The sequence below is a fragment of the Haliotis rubra genome, unplaced genomic scaffold (genome assembly GCF_003918875.1).
Source record: "Haliotis rubra isolate DU_JTF1 unplaced genomic scaffold, ASM391887v1 Scf171, whole genome shotgun sequence".
Lineage (NCBI taxonomy): Eukaryota > Metazoa > Mollusca > Gastropoda > Lepetellida > Haliotidae > Haliotis > Haliotis rubra.
The window spans coordinates 1488764-1503969 of NW_025765681.1; the positions used below are offsets into that span (position 1 = coordinate 1488764).

Sequence of the window (15206 nt, forward strand, 5' to 3'; positions counted from 1 at the left end):
TGTTTTTTTAGGTGAGGGTGATGTTTTTTCCTATATTTATGCAGCGATATTTTAGTCTTACCTTAGTTGTTTTGATATGAGGTGAAATTTGGTTTTAACGTCGTGCTTGAGAACATTTCGCTAATATGACGACGTGCATGCGTGTGTATGTGTATGTGCGGCTGCTTGAACTAGCCCAGACTTAAGCTGGTTTTATAGTGCTAGCCCACTGAAATACCATGCCGCAGTGAAGCATGAATACCCCACTTAGACACATTATACGGAGTCAGACCAGTGCTTGTTGTACCCATTAATGCCGAGCGCCAGGCAGGGACCAACAAGAACCATATTTTAACGTCTTTTGGTATGACGCGGTCGGGGATCGAACCCGCGACCTTCCGCTCTCCGGGCGGACGCTCTAACCACTACACCACGGAGTCGGTCAGTTTTGATATGAAGCAGTATGTAATGATCAAACATTACATCTCCAGATACATTGTAGTTCCTCATAACAAACTTGGACCAACGGTAGTCTTCGCTTTAGATAGCTATGAAGTGTAATGGGCCATCTTCGTGGTGTCCTGCGTCGTCATAATACCTGTCTGTTGGATACGACTGGGTATTGTCCTGAACTCATATTTTCAAAAAGTGGCCTAACGTTCTAGTTTCAAAAGCTTACGGTACATACATATCATCCATATTGTATTTTCAAACGTTTTGGGTATATACGTCATCCATTTTGTAAATGTATTTTCAAACGATTGCGATATGAGAATAAATTACGTTGCAGTTTCAATGGCGAACTGTGTAAGCATCTTTCGCGCCATAGTTTTATAGGCTTAGGATATATGCAGGTTTGCACAGACGAACAATGGCTGGTTGTTGCAAGTGCTCAAGTGTTACTGCGTGCAGAGGTCGAGCACACTGGACGACATCTTGAATAAAAAGAATAGCCATTAGGATCAGCAATTGAGATGTACAAATCTCCTGTAAGCACGAATGACCTGCTCTCAATGATGTTATCGCCCTGTTGGTCCAGGGCAAGTCTGACAGGGCATGTGTGTAGATACTGAGATGAGAGGCAGTATCACGCCCCGGAGCTGGGCACCCCCACAGAAACCCGACCCCCTGTTTGAGGGAAAGAGATCCTGGTCTGGTGTGAGTGCCTTGAAGAGGTCCACTGTGTACAGGCTCACTGACGTTCTGACGTTGATAGGATCTCCACGATGGGAAAGGGAAAGTGCTGTAGAGGTCGCCATCATCGCAGAATACATTCGTTTTACCTGTAAGATGGAAGCATAAGTGGCAAAACCATTTCCAAGTAGGCAGAGACAGCTATGAATAGCTTTTGTTGAGAGCAGGTGTCCACTTGGACGTACCCTAGGCTAACGCTTAGTCTCTGAAAAATACAATTGTGATAAAAACAAACTCTTTTCAAATCGAAAAGGAGCCCCAATTGAGCTTGGAGAACCACACTCACTCACTCACTCACACACACACACACACACTCACTCACTCACTCACTCACTCACTCACTCACTCACTCACTCACTCACTCACTCACTCACTCACTCACTCACTCACTCACTCACTCACTCACTCACCTGTTTCATAAGAAGATGGGGGCTACGGTTTGCCCAGTAGTCTCATATCCAACAGTCTTAGATGAGCCCTTTTCTGCGTACCAGAATCCGATCATGGATTCCATAGATTTGCGCTAATAGTGCTTTAGTTTGTCAGCATCTTGTACGTAGGTCTCACAAAATGGCAAAAATCTCATATCTGCATCACTTTCGGCTTTCCTTGAACACTCGCTATGATATATACCGAATACTGGTCAATCGGTTTTAAAATCACTCGCTGAATTTATTAGATTAACTCATGCAGTCTCGATTCCAGGATTGAGTAACTTTGTCACCAACACTGACCCAAGTACGCCATGCTTGCAGGTGACTGGGCGGACGCTGATACAGGTCTACATCCCAGGTTCAATACTCTGTGTGTGTCCCGACCCCCGGATTAATGTCTATATCAGGTTCTCTGTAGGGGGCACGACCCCAACATAATTGGACCCTCCCTGAAATTATAGTTTTACTATGTCCAACAAACACCCTAAAAGCTAAAAGTCAGATCGGAAACTAGTGAATATTTAATCCTGAGAGATTATGTGTTAATTCCCTTCACTCCTGCTCTGTAAACTGACCTTCCGGAACAAATAGAACTACAGCTTGTCTCTCTCGGACCTTCCCAAGCACGCAATGTAGCAAAACATAGTCTTATCTTGAACAGGAGACTCTTTATTCCCTAACTCGACACAGAGCGAAGGATCGTATTGAACAATGACTATTTGCTTAAAGAGTGAACATCTCGAATATGATAGGGATAAAATACGACTTCAAAAAGATTGCAAAACGCTAGTCTCTGAAAAATGTTGATAGAACACGCTTTGGGGTGAAATGTCAATTCTGTTTCAATACGAATTTTTAAACATTCACCGAAGTGTTTTGTGTATGTAAAATTGTGACGGAAAAGTCGACATGATATGTGTTATGTGATAGGCCACACAATGAGCAAGGTCGGCCGTGGCAGTTTGGGGGCGCTAGTATCTTTACATGGTCGTCTGCTCATTAATAAATTTGGCGCGAAAACGTTTCCAGTATCTTGTCATCTTGAATCAGGTGTTTTTTTAGTTATGGGAACCGTTAGATAAATTTAATCTGGATCAAGAACCTTTGATTACCACCTGCGTTATCAGGTGCCCATCCTTAACAAGTAACCATCCATGTCAGTGAGTAATCTCAACCGATGATTATCGATCTGGATTCCATAAATTTGTCACGTCGTCCTCATTTCAAAATTTGATATACTGTGAAACCGCTATGCCAAAATCGAAACCCCCGAAACATCCCAACCCTAAAACCCCCTCCCCTCACAAGGCCAACCTTGGACTTACCTGTACAATACAACCGTATCGGCTGAACATCTTGGACGCACCCATATTTGTTCTGTGTAGAAAGACACCGCCATTATCTCGCGTGCATTTATACCTGTAAGCACGGCCATGACACGGGTCCGTTATTCACTACACGCGCTGGGACATCTAAACGCCGAGGGGTCAGAATTCAACACCCGACTTCAAACCATTTGGAAAATTCGGCACGCATGTTGTAGAATATTTGATATCATTCACTGGCCATATTGTAGATAGAGTGAGGATTGATTTCCTCTACTTAAGTAGGTTTATAAAGTCAATGGTAGCGTGTGAAAGGCGTGAACATATGATAACACACAGAAGCAGAATGTCAGACGAGGTCATGCGCTCAGCTGCGACAGCCGTTTCAATTTTGAACATGATCTAAACAAACGGATATTAATAGAGGGGTATATAAGGGAGGGCATACCGTTGACGGACAATTGACTGGGCGCTGTCTTCGATTGTGCATTGGTCACACACTGTCACAAACTTAAGGAGTGTGCAAATACGATTTTGAGGAACTGACATCTTAACGCTGAACTGTATGCTGAACATAGGCCGACGACATGTGACTATATGTTCACTATACATGCTGACCGTACGTCAGTTGCAACCTCACGGCATAGCGAAGTCGTATTCCGAGTGAATGCTACCGTATTCCGAGTGTATCCCGGTGGTATTCCGAATGTATGCCGACCGTATTCCGAGTGTGTGACAACCGTATTTCGAATATATGCTTACTGTAGGTAAGTTACACACTGACGGCTTGGCGATTGTATGCCGGCGGTATATTCCGATAGGGTGCTACCGTATTCTGAGCGTATGCCGGCGTTATTCCGAATGTATGCCGACCGTATTCCGAATGTATGCCGACGGTATTCCGACTATATACTAGGGCTGCGCAATATAACCGGTTTACCGGTATTTACCGGTTCAGACATGAAAACGATACGTATTGCGATACGCTGATCGAAAACCGGTATTTTGACTTGCATTCGGAAAACTTCGTAACACTCGGAAATGTTCGGATATGTCCTTGTTTCATTTGTGCCAAATATTATTTACATTTATATTTTATCATGATTAAAAGTTGTTATTAGAGCTTAATCAAGCCTAGTGATTTTGTTGTGTATTTGCTCTATAAATCATGAAGTAACTCGATTATAAGTAGTGTTTGTTTATAAATACTTCATGCAATATATTGCAATACATATCGCAATACATGCTTTCGCATCGCAATATATCGCAATATGAAAAATCTCTGCAATACCCACCCCTACTATATACCGATTGTATGTTGCCGTATGCAAACTGTATGTCAACTGAATACTGATTTGATACTGACTATTAACTAACAATGCATAAAACTACAGTCGAACACCGTTGTATCGAAGTTAAAGGAAACCTTCGTAAACACTTCGAGTATTCCGAGGTTCAACGAAGCCGCAAAATGATGACTAATTCTACCCTGACTTCAGTAAATACTGGATTGTGATTGGTCAGTTAAAGTCATTCAGAGGGATATAATCACGTTATATACCTCTGATTTTCCAACACAGTATGTATTATTTTTAAAAAATCTTAATAACGCGGTTATGGTAGAATGGAGATAAACGTACTGTGTTGGAAAATCAGAGGTATATAACGAAAGTAGAATAGCTCTAATTATTTTATTTAAAACCTCACGCTACGCTATTTAGATCACTGTCATGGTTGGCGCAATAGGAAGCATCCTTCAAGATCCGGGTTAGAAATTTGTCTTCAGAAAGCCATGCTTGTCGTAAGAGAACGCCTGATCGTCGACTTGGCCGTATCCCAATGACGCAAACAGATGTTCATGTGTTAAGTCACTGGATTGTCCGGCCTAGTTTCGATTACATTAGAACGCCGTTGTGTCGAAGTTGAAGGAATCTACGTGAATACTTCGAGTTATCCGAGGTTCGACACAGTCGCGGAATGATGTTATTATCAAGTTTACAGGAATAACGTATCACGTGACATAACGCACTAATTGCCCCTACGTCTTTCGAGGTGGTATACGTTGAAACAGATTTTTATACACGTGCTGTGCGTAAACACGCCCAATTGCATTCAGAAATCCCTGGATTGTCTGGTCCAGACTCGATTATTTACACACCGCCGCCATATGGCCGTACAATTGCTGAGTGCAGCCTTAAACAACAAACAAAAACACCCATTGCACCACCCAACAGTGCGTTTGCTACACAACAAGAAAGCATTTGTACCACAGTGGTTCGAATCTCTGTTTGGACAATAATTTTTTAAAATAAAAATCTAGACTTTTGCAATCGTATATTGTTTTTATATGTTATGATTAACATATATTTCCAATTTGAACGAAATCAGTGAAGAAATAAATATTTTAGAAAGTTCTACCGCTACACTCATTACATAAAATACACTGCCCAAACAGTGATTCGAACCCCTACGATCTGTACATACAGTTCAGAAAGGTCAGAGAAATCAGTCAGTCAGTCAGACAGCAGGAACAATCACACATTGATCTGTCGCGAAAACAATATGTATTCGACTCTCCGGTATATTGAATCAGTCACACCTACCATTATACAGTTGACGGTTTACACGTTTTTGTAATGTAACGGATAGGTTTATGCCAGCGGATAAAGACAGCGCCGACTTGGGTCATTTACCGATAAATATGCAACTACAAAGAGGTACGGTACTTAGTGTTTACAAACACGGCGTCTTCGAAGCATGTTCTTACGTTATATTTCATGTGTGTGATCATGATCAAAATTATGGTTTGAGATATCTAAGCACAAGTCAGCGCTATCACTTATGACATAACATATTTTTTAGCAGGAAACCCGTTTGAGTGAGATGTTTGATTGCGTATTGTTTAACGCCATACTCAGCAATATTCCAGCTATACGGTCTGTAAATAATCGAGTCTGGACCAGACCTTCCAGTGGTCAACAGCATTAGCATCGAATTACGCAACGGGGAACCAAGTCAGCGAGCCCGACTACTCGATCCTGTTAGTCACCTCGACAATTCTAACCCGCATCTTCACGAGTATGGAGTGAGATGAGAATTCTTTTCCCGGAAAAGAAATCTTGAATGACATTTTATGAAAAAGAAGTTATAACGAACGTATTTAGGGATCCTAAATATCGTGTATAAGGAATAAAAATATGCTTAAAAACATTTCCGGGACAAGGGAGTAGTCTTGTGGTTAACGTGATCGCTCGTCTCGCAGAAGGCCTGAGTTCCCTTCCCATATGAATCCAATGTGTAAAGGCCAATGTATATTGCTGAAAAATTGCTAAATGGGCTTAAAAACAAACTCAGAAATTTTATGAACTAGGAGTAAGTACTGCGTTAATGTTCACGTACGAAGACGTGAAATGACGTGATGAATTGATCAGATGGCACTGCTCTGGAGGAATGAAACCCAACACCTGCATGACTTGAGTAGATTTTGTTATGTTGCAGGTGTACAATTACACACCCGTCTCTCACAGAGTTGTAATCTAACGGAGTACCATCAATTGGCCGTAAACTGCCAGATGACTCTTACTTGTTATTTGATGTTAATTTCATCTAACACGAACGTGATGACCGACGCTTGGGACGGGAAGACCTACACGGCAGGTGGAGGCTGGTAGGTTCTTGGTTGGTTGTCTAACGCCGAACTCAGCAATATTCCAGCTATATGGCGGCGGTCTGTAAATAATAAAGTCTGGACCAGACAATCCAGTGATCAACATCATGAGCATCGTTCTACACAATTGGGATACAATGACATGTGTCAGTCAGCGAGCCTGATCACCCGATCCCGTTAGTCGCGTCTTACGACAAGTAATTTTAACCCGGATTTTCAGGGGTCGGCGGGCGTAGGAGACGGGGAGACCGACTCGGGGTATTGGGTGGAGACGGAATGGACACCAGGGTGGAAGAACATCGGGGGCTGGTGAAGAGACGTGAAGACCAGCAAGGGGGCTGGTGAAGAGACGTGAAGACCAACAAGGGGGCTGGTGAAGAGACGTGAAGACAAATAAGGGGGCTGGTGAAGAGACGTGAAGACCAACACGAGGGCTGGTGAAGAGACGTGAAGACCAAGAAAGGGTCTGGTGAAGAGACGTGAAGGCCAACAAAGGGTCTGGTGAAGAGACGTGAAGACCAAGAAAGGGTCTGGTGAAGAGACGTGAAGGCCAACAAAGGGTCTGGTGAAGAGACGTGAAGACCAAGAAAGGGTCTGGTGAAGAGACGTGAAGACCAACACAGGGGCTGGTGAATTGACGTGAAGACCAAGAAAGGGGCTGGTGAAGAGACGTGAAGACCAAGAAGGGAGCTGGTGAAGAGACGTGAAGACCAACACGGGGGCTGGTGAAGAGACGTGAAGACCAACAAGGGGGCTGGTGAAGACCAACAAGGGGGCTGGTGAGGAACGTGAAGACCAAGAATGGGGCTGGTGAAGAGACGTGAAGACCAACACGGGGGCTGGTGAAGAGACGTGAAGACCAACACAAGGGGCCTGATTAAGAGACGTGAAGATCAACAAGGGGTCTGGTGAAGAGACGTGAAGACCAACAAGGGGCCTGGTGAAGAGACGTGAAGACCAAAAAAGGGTCTGGTGAAGAAACGTGAAGACCAACAAAGGGGCTGGCGAGGAGACGTGAAGACCAACAAGGTGAAGAGACGTGAAGACCAAAAGGGTCTGGTGAAGAAACGTGAAGATCTGGGGCTGGGAGACATGAAGACCAACGAGGGCTTGTGAAGAGACGTGAAGACCAAGAATGGGGCTGGCGAAGAGACGTGAAGACCAACACGGGGGCTGGTGAAGAGACGTGAAGACCAACAAGGGGCCTGATTAAGAGACGTGAAGATCAACAAGGGGTCTGGTGAAGAGACGTGAAGACCAACAAGGGGGCTGGTGAAGAGACGTAAAGACCAAGAAGGAGGCTGGTGAAGAGACGTGAAGACCAACACGGGGGCTGGTGAAGAGACGTGAAGACCAAAGTACGGGGGCTGGTGAAGAGACGTGAAGACCAAGAATGGGGCTGGTGAAGAGACGTGAAGACCAACACGGGGGCTGGTGAAGAGACGTGAAGACCAAAAAGGGGGCTGGTGAAGACCAACAAGGGGGCTGGTGAGGAGACGTGAAGACCAAGAATGGGGCTGGTGAAGAGACGTAAAGACCAACAAAGGGTCTGGTGAAGAGACGTGAAAACCAAGAAAGGGTCTGGTGAAGAGACGTGAAGGCCAACAAAGGGTCTGGTGAAGAGACGTGAAGACCAAGAAAGGGTCTGGTGAAGAGACGTGAAGGCCAACAAAGGGTCTGGTGAAGAGACGTGAAGACCAAGAAAGGGTCTGGTGAAGAGACGTGAAGGCCAACAAAGGGTCTGGTGAAGAGACGTGAAGACCAAGAAAGGGTCTGGTGAAGAGACGTGAAGGCCAACAAAGGGTCTGGTGAAGAGACGTGAAGACCAACACAGGGGCTGGTGGAAATGACGTGAAGACCAAGAAAGGGGCTGGTGAAGAGACGTGAAGACCAAGAAGGGAGCTGGTGAAGAGACGTGAAGACCAACACGGGGGCTGGTGAAGAGACGTGAAGACCAAAAGGGGCTGGTAAAGCCCAACAAGGGGCTGGTGAGGAACGTGAAGACAAGAATGGGGCTGGTGAAGACGTGAAGACCAAGAATGGGGCTGGTGAAGAGACGAAGACCAACAAGGGAGGCCTGATTAAGAGACGTGAAGATCAACAAGGGTCTGGTGAAGAGACGTGAAGACCAACAAGGGGGCTGGTGAAGAGACGTGAAGACCAAAAAAGGGTCTGGTGAAGAAACGTGAAGACCGAAAGGGGCTGGTGGAGGAGACGTGAAGACCAACAAGGGGGCTAGTGAAGAGACGTGAAGACCAACAAGGGGTCTGGTGAAAAGACGTGAAGACCAAGAAGGGGGCTGGCGAAGAGACGTGAAGACCAACACGGGGGCTGGTGAAGAGACGTGAAGACCAACAAGGGGCCTGATTAAGAGACGTGAAGATCAACAAGGGGTCTGGTGAAGAGACGTGAAGACCAACACGGGGGCTGGTGAGAGACGTGAAGACCAACAAAGGGGCCTGATTAAGAGACGTGAAGATCAACAAGGGGGCTGGTGAAGAGACGTGAAGACCAACAAGGGCGCTGGTGAAGAAACGTAAAGACCAAAAAAGGGTCTGGTGAAGAGACGTGAAAACCAACAAAGGGGCTGGTGAAGAGACGTGAAGATCAACAAGGGGGCTAGTGAAGAGACGTGAAGACCAAGAAGGGGTCTGGTGAAGAGACGTGAAGACCAACACGGGGGCTGGTGAAGAGACGTGAAGACCAACAAGGGGCTTGTGAGGAAACGTGAAGACCAAGAATGGGGCTGGTGAAGAGACGTGAAGACCAACACAGGGACTGGTGAAGAGACGTGAAGACCAACAAGGGGCCTGATTAAGAGACGTGAAGATCAACAAGGGGTCTGGTGAAGAGACGTGAAGACAACAAGGGGGCTGGTGAAGAGACGTGAAGACCACAAAAGGGTCTGGTGAAGAAACGTGAAGACCAGCAAGAGGGCTGGTGAAGAGACATGAAGACCAACAAAGGGGCTGGTGAAGAGACGTGAAGACCAACAAGGGGGCTGGAAGAGACGTGAAGACCAACATCGGGGCAGTGAAGATCGAAGATGAAGACCAACAAGACGCCTGGTCGAGGCAATGGAAGACTGGTGAAGAAGACGGAAGACCAACATGGGGGCTGGTGAAGAGACGTGAAGACCAACAAAGGGAGCCTAGGTCGAGAGACGTGAAAGATCAACAAAGGGGGCTGGTGAACAGAGACGTGAAGACCAACAAAGGGCGCTGGTGAAGAGACGTAAAGACCAAAAAGGGGTCTGGTGAAGAGACGTGAAGACCAACAAAGGGCTGAGGTGAAGAGACGTGAAGACCAACAAAGGGCTGGTGAAGAGACGTAAAGACCAAGAAGGTCTGGTGAAGAGACGTGAAGACCAACAAGGGGGCTGGTGAAGAGACGTGAAGACCAACAAAAGAGCTTGTGAAGACCAAGAAAGGGTCTGGTGGGAGGAACGTGAAGGCCAAACAAGGGCTGGTGAAGAGACGTGAAGATCCAACAAATGGGGCCAGTGATTAAGAGACGAAGATCAACAAGGGTCTGGTGAAGAGACGTGAAGAAACAAAGTAAGGGCTGGTGCAGACGTGAAGACCAAAAAGGGTCTGGTGAAGAAACGTGAAGACCAACAAAGGGCTGGTGAAGAGGACGTGAAGACTACTCAAAGGGGCTGGTGAAGAGACGTGAAGACCAACAAAGGGGCTAGTGAAGAGACGTGAAGACCAACAGGTCGGGGGTCTGGTGAAAAGACGTGAAGACCAAGACAAGGGGGCTGGCGAAGAGACGTGAAGACCAACACGATCGAAGCTGGTGAAGAGACGTGGAAGACCAACAAGGGGCCTGATTAAGAGACGAAGAAGATCAACAAGGGTCTGGTGAAGAGACGGAAGACCCAACACGGGGGCTGGTGGAAGCAGACGTGAAGACCAACAAGGGGCCTGATTAAGACGTGAAGATCAACAAGGGGCTTGGTGAAGAGACGAAGACCAACAGCGGGCGCTGGTGAAGAAACGAAGACCAAAAAGGGTCTGGTGAAGAGACGTGAAACCAACAGCAGGGCTGGTGAAGAGACGTGGAAGATCAACAATGGGGGCTAGTGAAGAGACGGAAGACCAAGAAGGGTCTGGTGAAGAGACGTGAAGACCAACACGGGGGCTGGTGAAGAGACGTGGAAGACCAACAAGGGGCTTGTGAGGAAACGTGGAAGACCAAGAATGGGGCTGGTGAAGAGACGTGAAGACCAACACAGGGACTGGTGAAGAGACGTGAAGACCAACAAGGGGCCCTGATTAAGAGACGTGAAGATCAACAAGGGGTCTGGTGAAGAGACGTGAAGACAACAAGGGGGCTGGTGAAGAGACGTGAAGACCAAAAAAGGGTCTGGTGAAGAAACGTGAAGACCAGCAAGAGGGCTGGTGAAGAGACATGAAGACCAACAAAGGGGCTGGTGAAGAGACGTGAAGACCAACAAGGGGGCTGGTGAAGAGACGTGAAGACCAAGAAGAGGTCTGGTGAAAAGACGTGAAGACCAAGAAGGGTCTGGTGAAGAGACGAAGACCAACACGGGGGCTGGTGAAGAGACGTGAAGACCAACAAGGGCCTGATTAAGAGACGTGAAGATCAACAAGGGGTCTGGTGAAGAGACGTGAAGACCAACACGGGGGCTGGTGAAGAGACGTGAAGACCAACAAGGGGCCTGATTAAGAGACGTGAAGATCAACAAGGGGCTGGTGAAGAGACGTGAAGACCAACAAGGGCGCTGGTGAAGAAACGTAAAGACCAAAAAAGGGTCTGGTGAAGAGACGTGAAAACCAACAAAGGGGCTGGTGAAGAGACGTGAAGATCAACAAGGGGGCTAGTGAAGAGACGTGAAGACCAAGAAGGGGTCTGGTGAAGAGACGTGAAGACCAACACGGGGGCTGGTGAAGAGACGTGAAGACCAACAAGGGGCTTGTGAGGAAACGTGAAGACCAAGAATGGGGCTGGTGAAGAGACGTGAAGACCAACACAGGGACTGGTGAAGAGACGTGAAGACCAACAAGGGGCCTGATTAAGAGACGTGAAGATCAACAAGGGGTCTGGTGAAGAGACGTGAAGACAACAAGGGGGCTGGTGAAGAGACGTGAAGACCAAAAAAGGGTCTGGTGAAGAAACGTGAAGACCAGCAAGAGGGCTGGTGAAGAGACATGAAGACCAACAAAGGGGCTGGTGAAGAGACGTGAAGACCAACAAGGGGGCTAGTGAAGAGACGTGAAGACCAAGAAGAGGTCTGGTGAAAAGACGTGAAGACCAAGAAGGGGTCTGGTGAAGAGACGTGAAGACCAAGAAAGGGGCTGGTGAAGAGACGTGAAGACCGATAGGACAGTTGGGGGTGACGGGAAGACCGACACCGGGTGTGGGGATTAGACGGGAGCAACTTTCGGTTGATCACATTGACACAATGTGTGAAGCCAGTATGCTGTTATGTCTGTTGTATTTTAGTCTGTCTCACAGTCCCTGAACCACATTATTTTCCCTACTGCCAAGCCATATCTGCAGGGCTAAAGCCCTAAATAAATAAAGTCTAGATTTGCTAAGGTTCAGTCTGAATCTCTGGTCTCCCTGAGGCTCCTTTTCAATTTAAATGGGCTTGTTTGTTACTATCAAAATTATATATATTCAGAGACTAAGCGTTAGCCTAGTTGTATTTTAGCCGGATTATTGCTACACGCGGCTTAAAATAATACTCACCCACTCACCCGTGTTGACGAGTTTTGTTGTATCTTTAGAAGCATTATTGCGAAAAACCATTAAACATATTCAACATGATATAATCTTCAGAAAACACGTGTAACTTCTCGCTTGAACATAAAAATGCTCCACAATCACTTCCCCCGGAAGATTGATATCATTTCACAGTACGACACATGCGTGTGAGCTAATCCATTAATATAAATCTGCCGACACGTGTATAGATAAGCGAGCAACCTTTTTATTTTCAAGGGAGGGTTTTTTTATTGAATTATTATGACATTGTACTCATTCTTAGCACAAAAAAGAAAGCTATTTTCTTGCAGACGAGAATTCAAAAACACAGTTCGGTATTTTTTTTCAGAAAACACCCCAATTATACACAAGTTTCTGTTGAAAAAAAATTAATTGGTTTCCTAAAGAATGAAATCACAGCTGATCTACAAAACAACACCACACCCATAGTCTCACAGTTCTTGTACCGCATTATGTCCCTTTATGCCAAACCCTTTCTACAATGCTAAAGTTCTAACTGAACAAAGTCTACATATCCTTAGGTTCTGATGTCTTTTTATTGATTTTCATTTTCAATTTAAAAAGAATTGTTTGTTTCTATCAAAATGATATATATTCAGAGACAAAGCTTTAGTCTACACTCACCCAACACCACACAACCCTTCCCTGCCATCTTCCCCATCCGGACATCAAAAGGTTTGTCCCTAATCAGAAGCATTCATGGTGTGGTGCACTTCCTTCGCCGCGTCCCACTACAAGGAGTCGGGACATCAAGAGTTTATCAAAAGCCATCTTAATAACCTGTATGTCATAAATGCAAAACTTGCATACAGTGTTACATGATTTATATCCCGTCACACCGTTCACATTCGTGGCTTTAACCTCCATTAAATCAGTTCCTGGCTTTAAAAGATGAACCCTTTCACCCTTTTATATGAAAGTTTTCAAACAGGGGTCCGAACGGAGGTAGCAAATCACAATTCCGTGTGTGTGCTAATGGTCTATTACAGCCAGGTCAGAGATAATCATAATCAACGCTGTCGGAACCTCTCTCCCTACGGGGCCCCCGCTGGGACAAAATGGCTGACATGAGTTAAGAGCCTCGTTTTGGAGACAGGTTAAATGAGCTAGAAGCTTATATTGCCATGTAATGGTCGCATCATGTCGGCGTATTGGATGTGAATTAGAAACTTTAGTAGTTATCCTTTCGACACATACCGCTCCAATTGCTGACATACGGGTTTTGTTTGTAAACGTGTGATAGATGCAAGTTTATTCGTGCAATAAACATATGTGGCCCTTCAAGCTTTTAAAGCAGATTCGAAAATAGGCTTCACCTGGAGTCGTTTTGAAACCTGTAGATAGTTATGAAGAAAACATATTCGAAAACTCCTTTCCAATGTTCAAATTGGTACTTTTTATGTTGCTTTTCATATATGATGATATTAGGTTATGTCATATTATATATACCTTTATTCTAAAATAAACTTGTTAATTCTATGTTGCCTTTCGTAGATGACCATAAATGTTACATTTTGGTTGAGTGAGTGAGTGAGTGGGTGAGTGAGTTTCATTTTACGTTGCTTTTAGCAATATTTCAGCAATATCACGTCGGGGGACACCAGAAATGGGCTTCACACATTGTACTCATATGAGGAATTGAACCCAGATCTTCGGCGTGACGAGCTGACGAGCGAACGCTTTAACCACAAAGGGCTACCCCGCCGTCCCTTTGGTTGAGTGATGTCCTGCGTCCCAGTGTAAGCCTTTCCATGGACTGCTTTCCTTTCGCGACTGCTACAGACAAGGACAGACTGCACCCGTACCAAGCGAATGGTCCAAGAACCAGTCTAACTTTTCCATAAAAACTGCCGCGGCATGGCGTAAGGCGTGACCTCCATGACTGCGTTCCTGTCTTAAATAAGATATGACATGCGGCTGCGCATGTGCAACGTAGAATATCAGGTTACGGAAGCAGTTGAACCAAACTCTATGGCCGATGTCTTCCTCGTGACAGACATCTAAATTGATTCACCTTCTCTCGGGCTGGCGTAGACTAACAACTAGTCTCAAAAAACAAAATATATAATGAAAAGGAGCCCTGAGACTTTCTTCATTTTCAGAAGCTGAGGAAATCTAGACTTGCCACATTTTCTAGACTTGTGTGAGCTTTCTTGGATATATTTGCTTCAGGGTCTGTACGACAGACTAGGCCTGACGTTGTTGACCTAATTAACGTGTAAGCACAGCTAAATGTACTTGTGGTATCGAACACATTCTGTGCATGGATGTACGGGCGATACTTGCGAATGATGATGCAGGGGCTCTGGTAGACTAACATCTAGTCTCTGAAATGAACATGTTTTACAAAAAGAAACAGTTCCTAAATTATGATCATAAAATATAGTGAAAAGGAGCCCAGAGACTTTCTTCAATTTCAGAAACTGTGGAAATCTAGCCTTACCACAAATTCTTGACTCGCATGGGCTTTCTTGGATAAAGTTATTTCAGGGTCCTGATTATTCCAATCCCATCTTATGCCCCTTTCGGATCACTGGACTACCATCAATTACATGATAGTGGGTAACACGAAAAATATTAACACTCTCGCGTACTTAATTCTGAAACGAAAAATTTGCTTTGGAAGGTTAGAAAATGGCACGATCAGACTCTTTACAATCGAAAGGTGAGACGATCGTTATATTATTAGAAACCGCTGTGATACAATATTATGAATACGTCGAAAAACCGTTGACACATTCATTTCAAGTGTATATAAAGAATGACGCTTCTCTTTAACGGAGAAAAGCGACTTGTGTCGAAAACATCGCTCATCGTCTCCCTTTTACCGTAAGCACGTCGAAGATTGATCGC

General features: G+C 45.3%; 1 protein-coding gene across 2 annotated transcripts; it reads right to left on the reverse strand.

The window, feature by feature from the left end:
- Nucleotides 1-509: 509 nt before the first annotated feature.
- Nucleotides 510-3019, reverse strand: LOC124272610. 2 transcript variants are annotated; one of them, XR_006897368.1, is made up of 2 exons: nt 1908-2042; nt 510-1262 (listed from the first exon to the last, which is right to left on the reverse strand). XR_006897368.1 is itself a non-coding variant. In XM_046707808.1 (2 exons), the coding sequence occupies exons 1-2, from the start codon at nt 2975-2977 to the stop codon at nt 999-1001; spliced, it is 309 nt and encodes a 102-aa protein (XP_046563764.1). In that variant the 5' UTR covers nt 2978-3019; the 3' UTR covers nt 510-998. The 2 variants fall into 2 exon arrangements, 1 of the variants encoding a protein (XP_046563764.1); XM_046707808.1 differs by lacking the exon at nt 1908-2042 and adding an exon at nt 2933-3019.
- Between the last annotated feature and the right edge of the window lie 12187 nt (nt 3020-15206).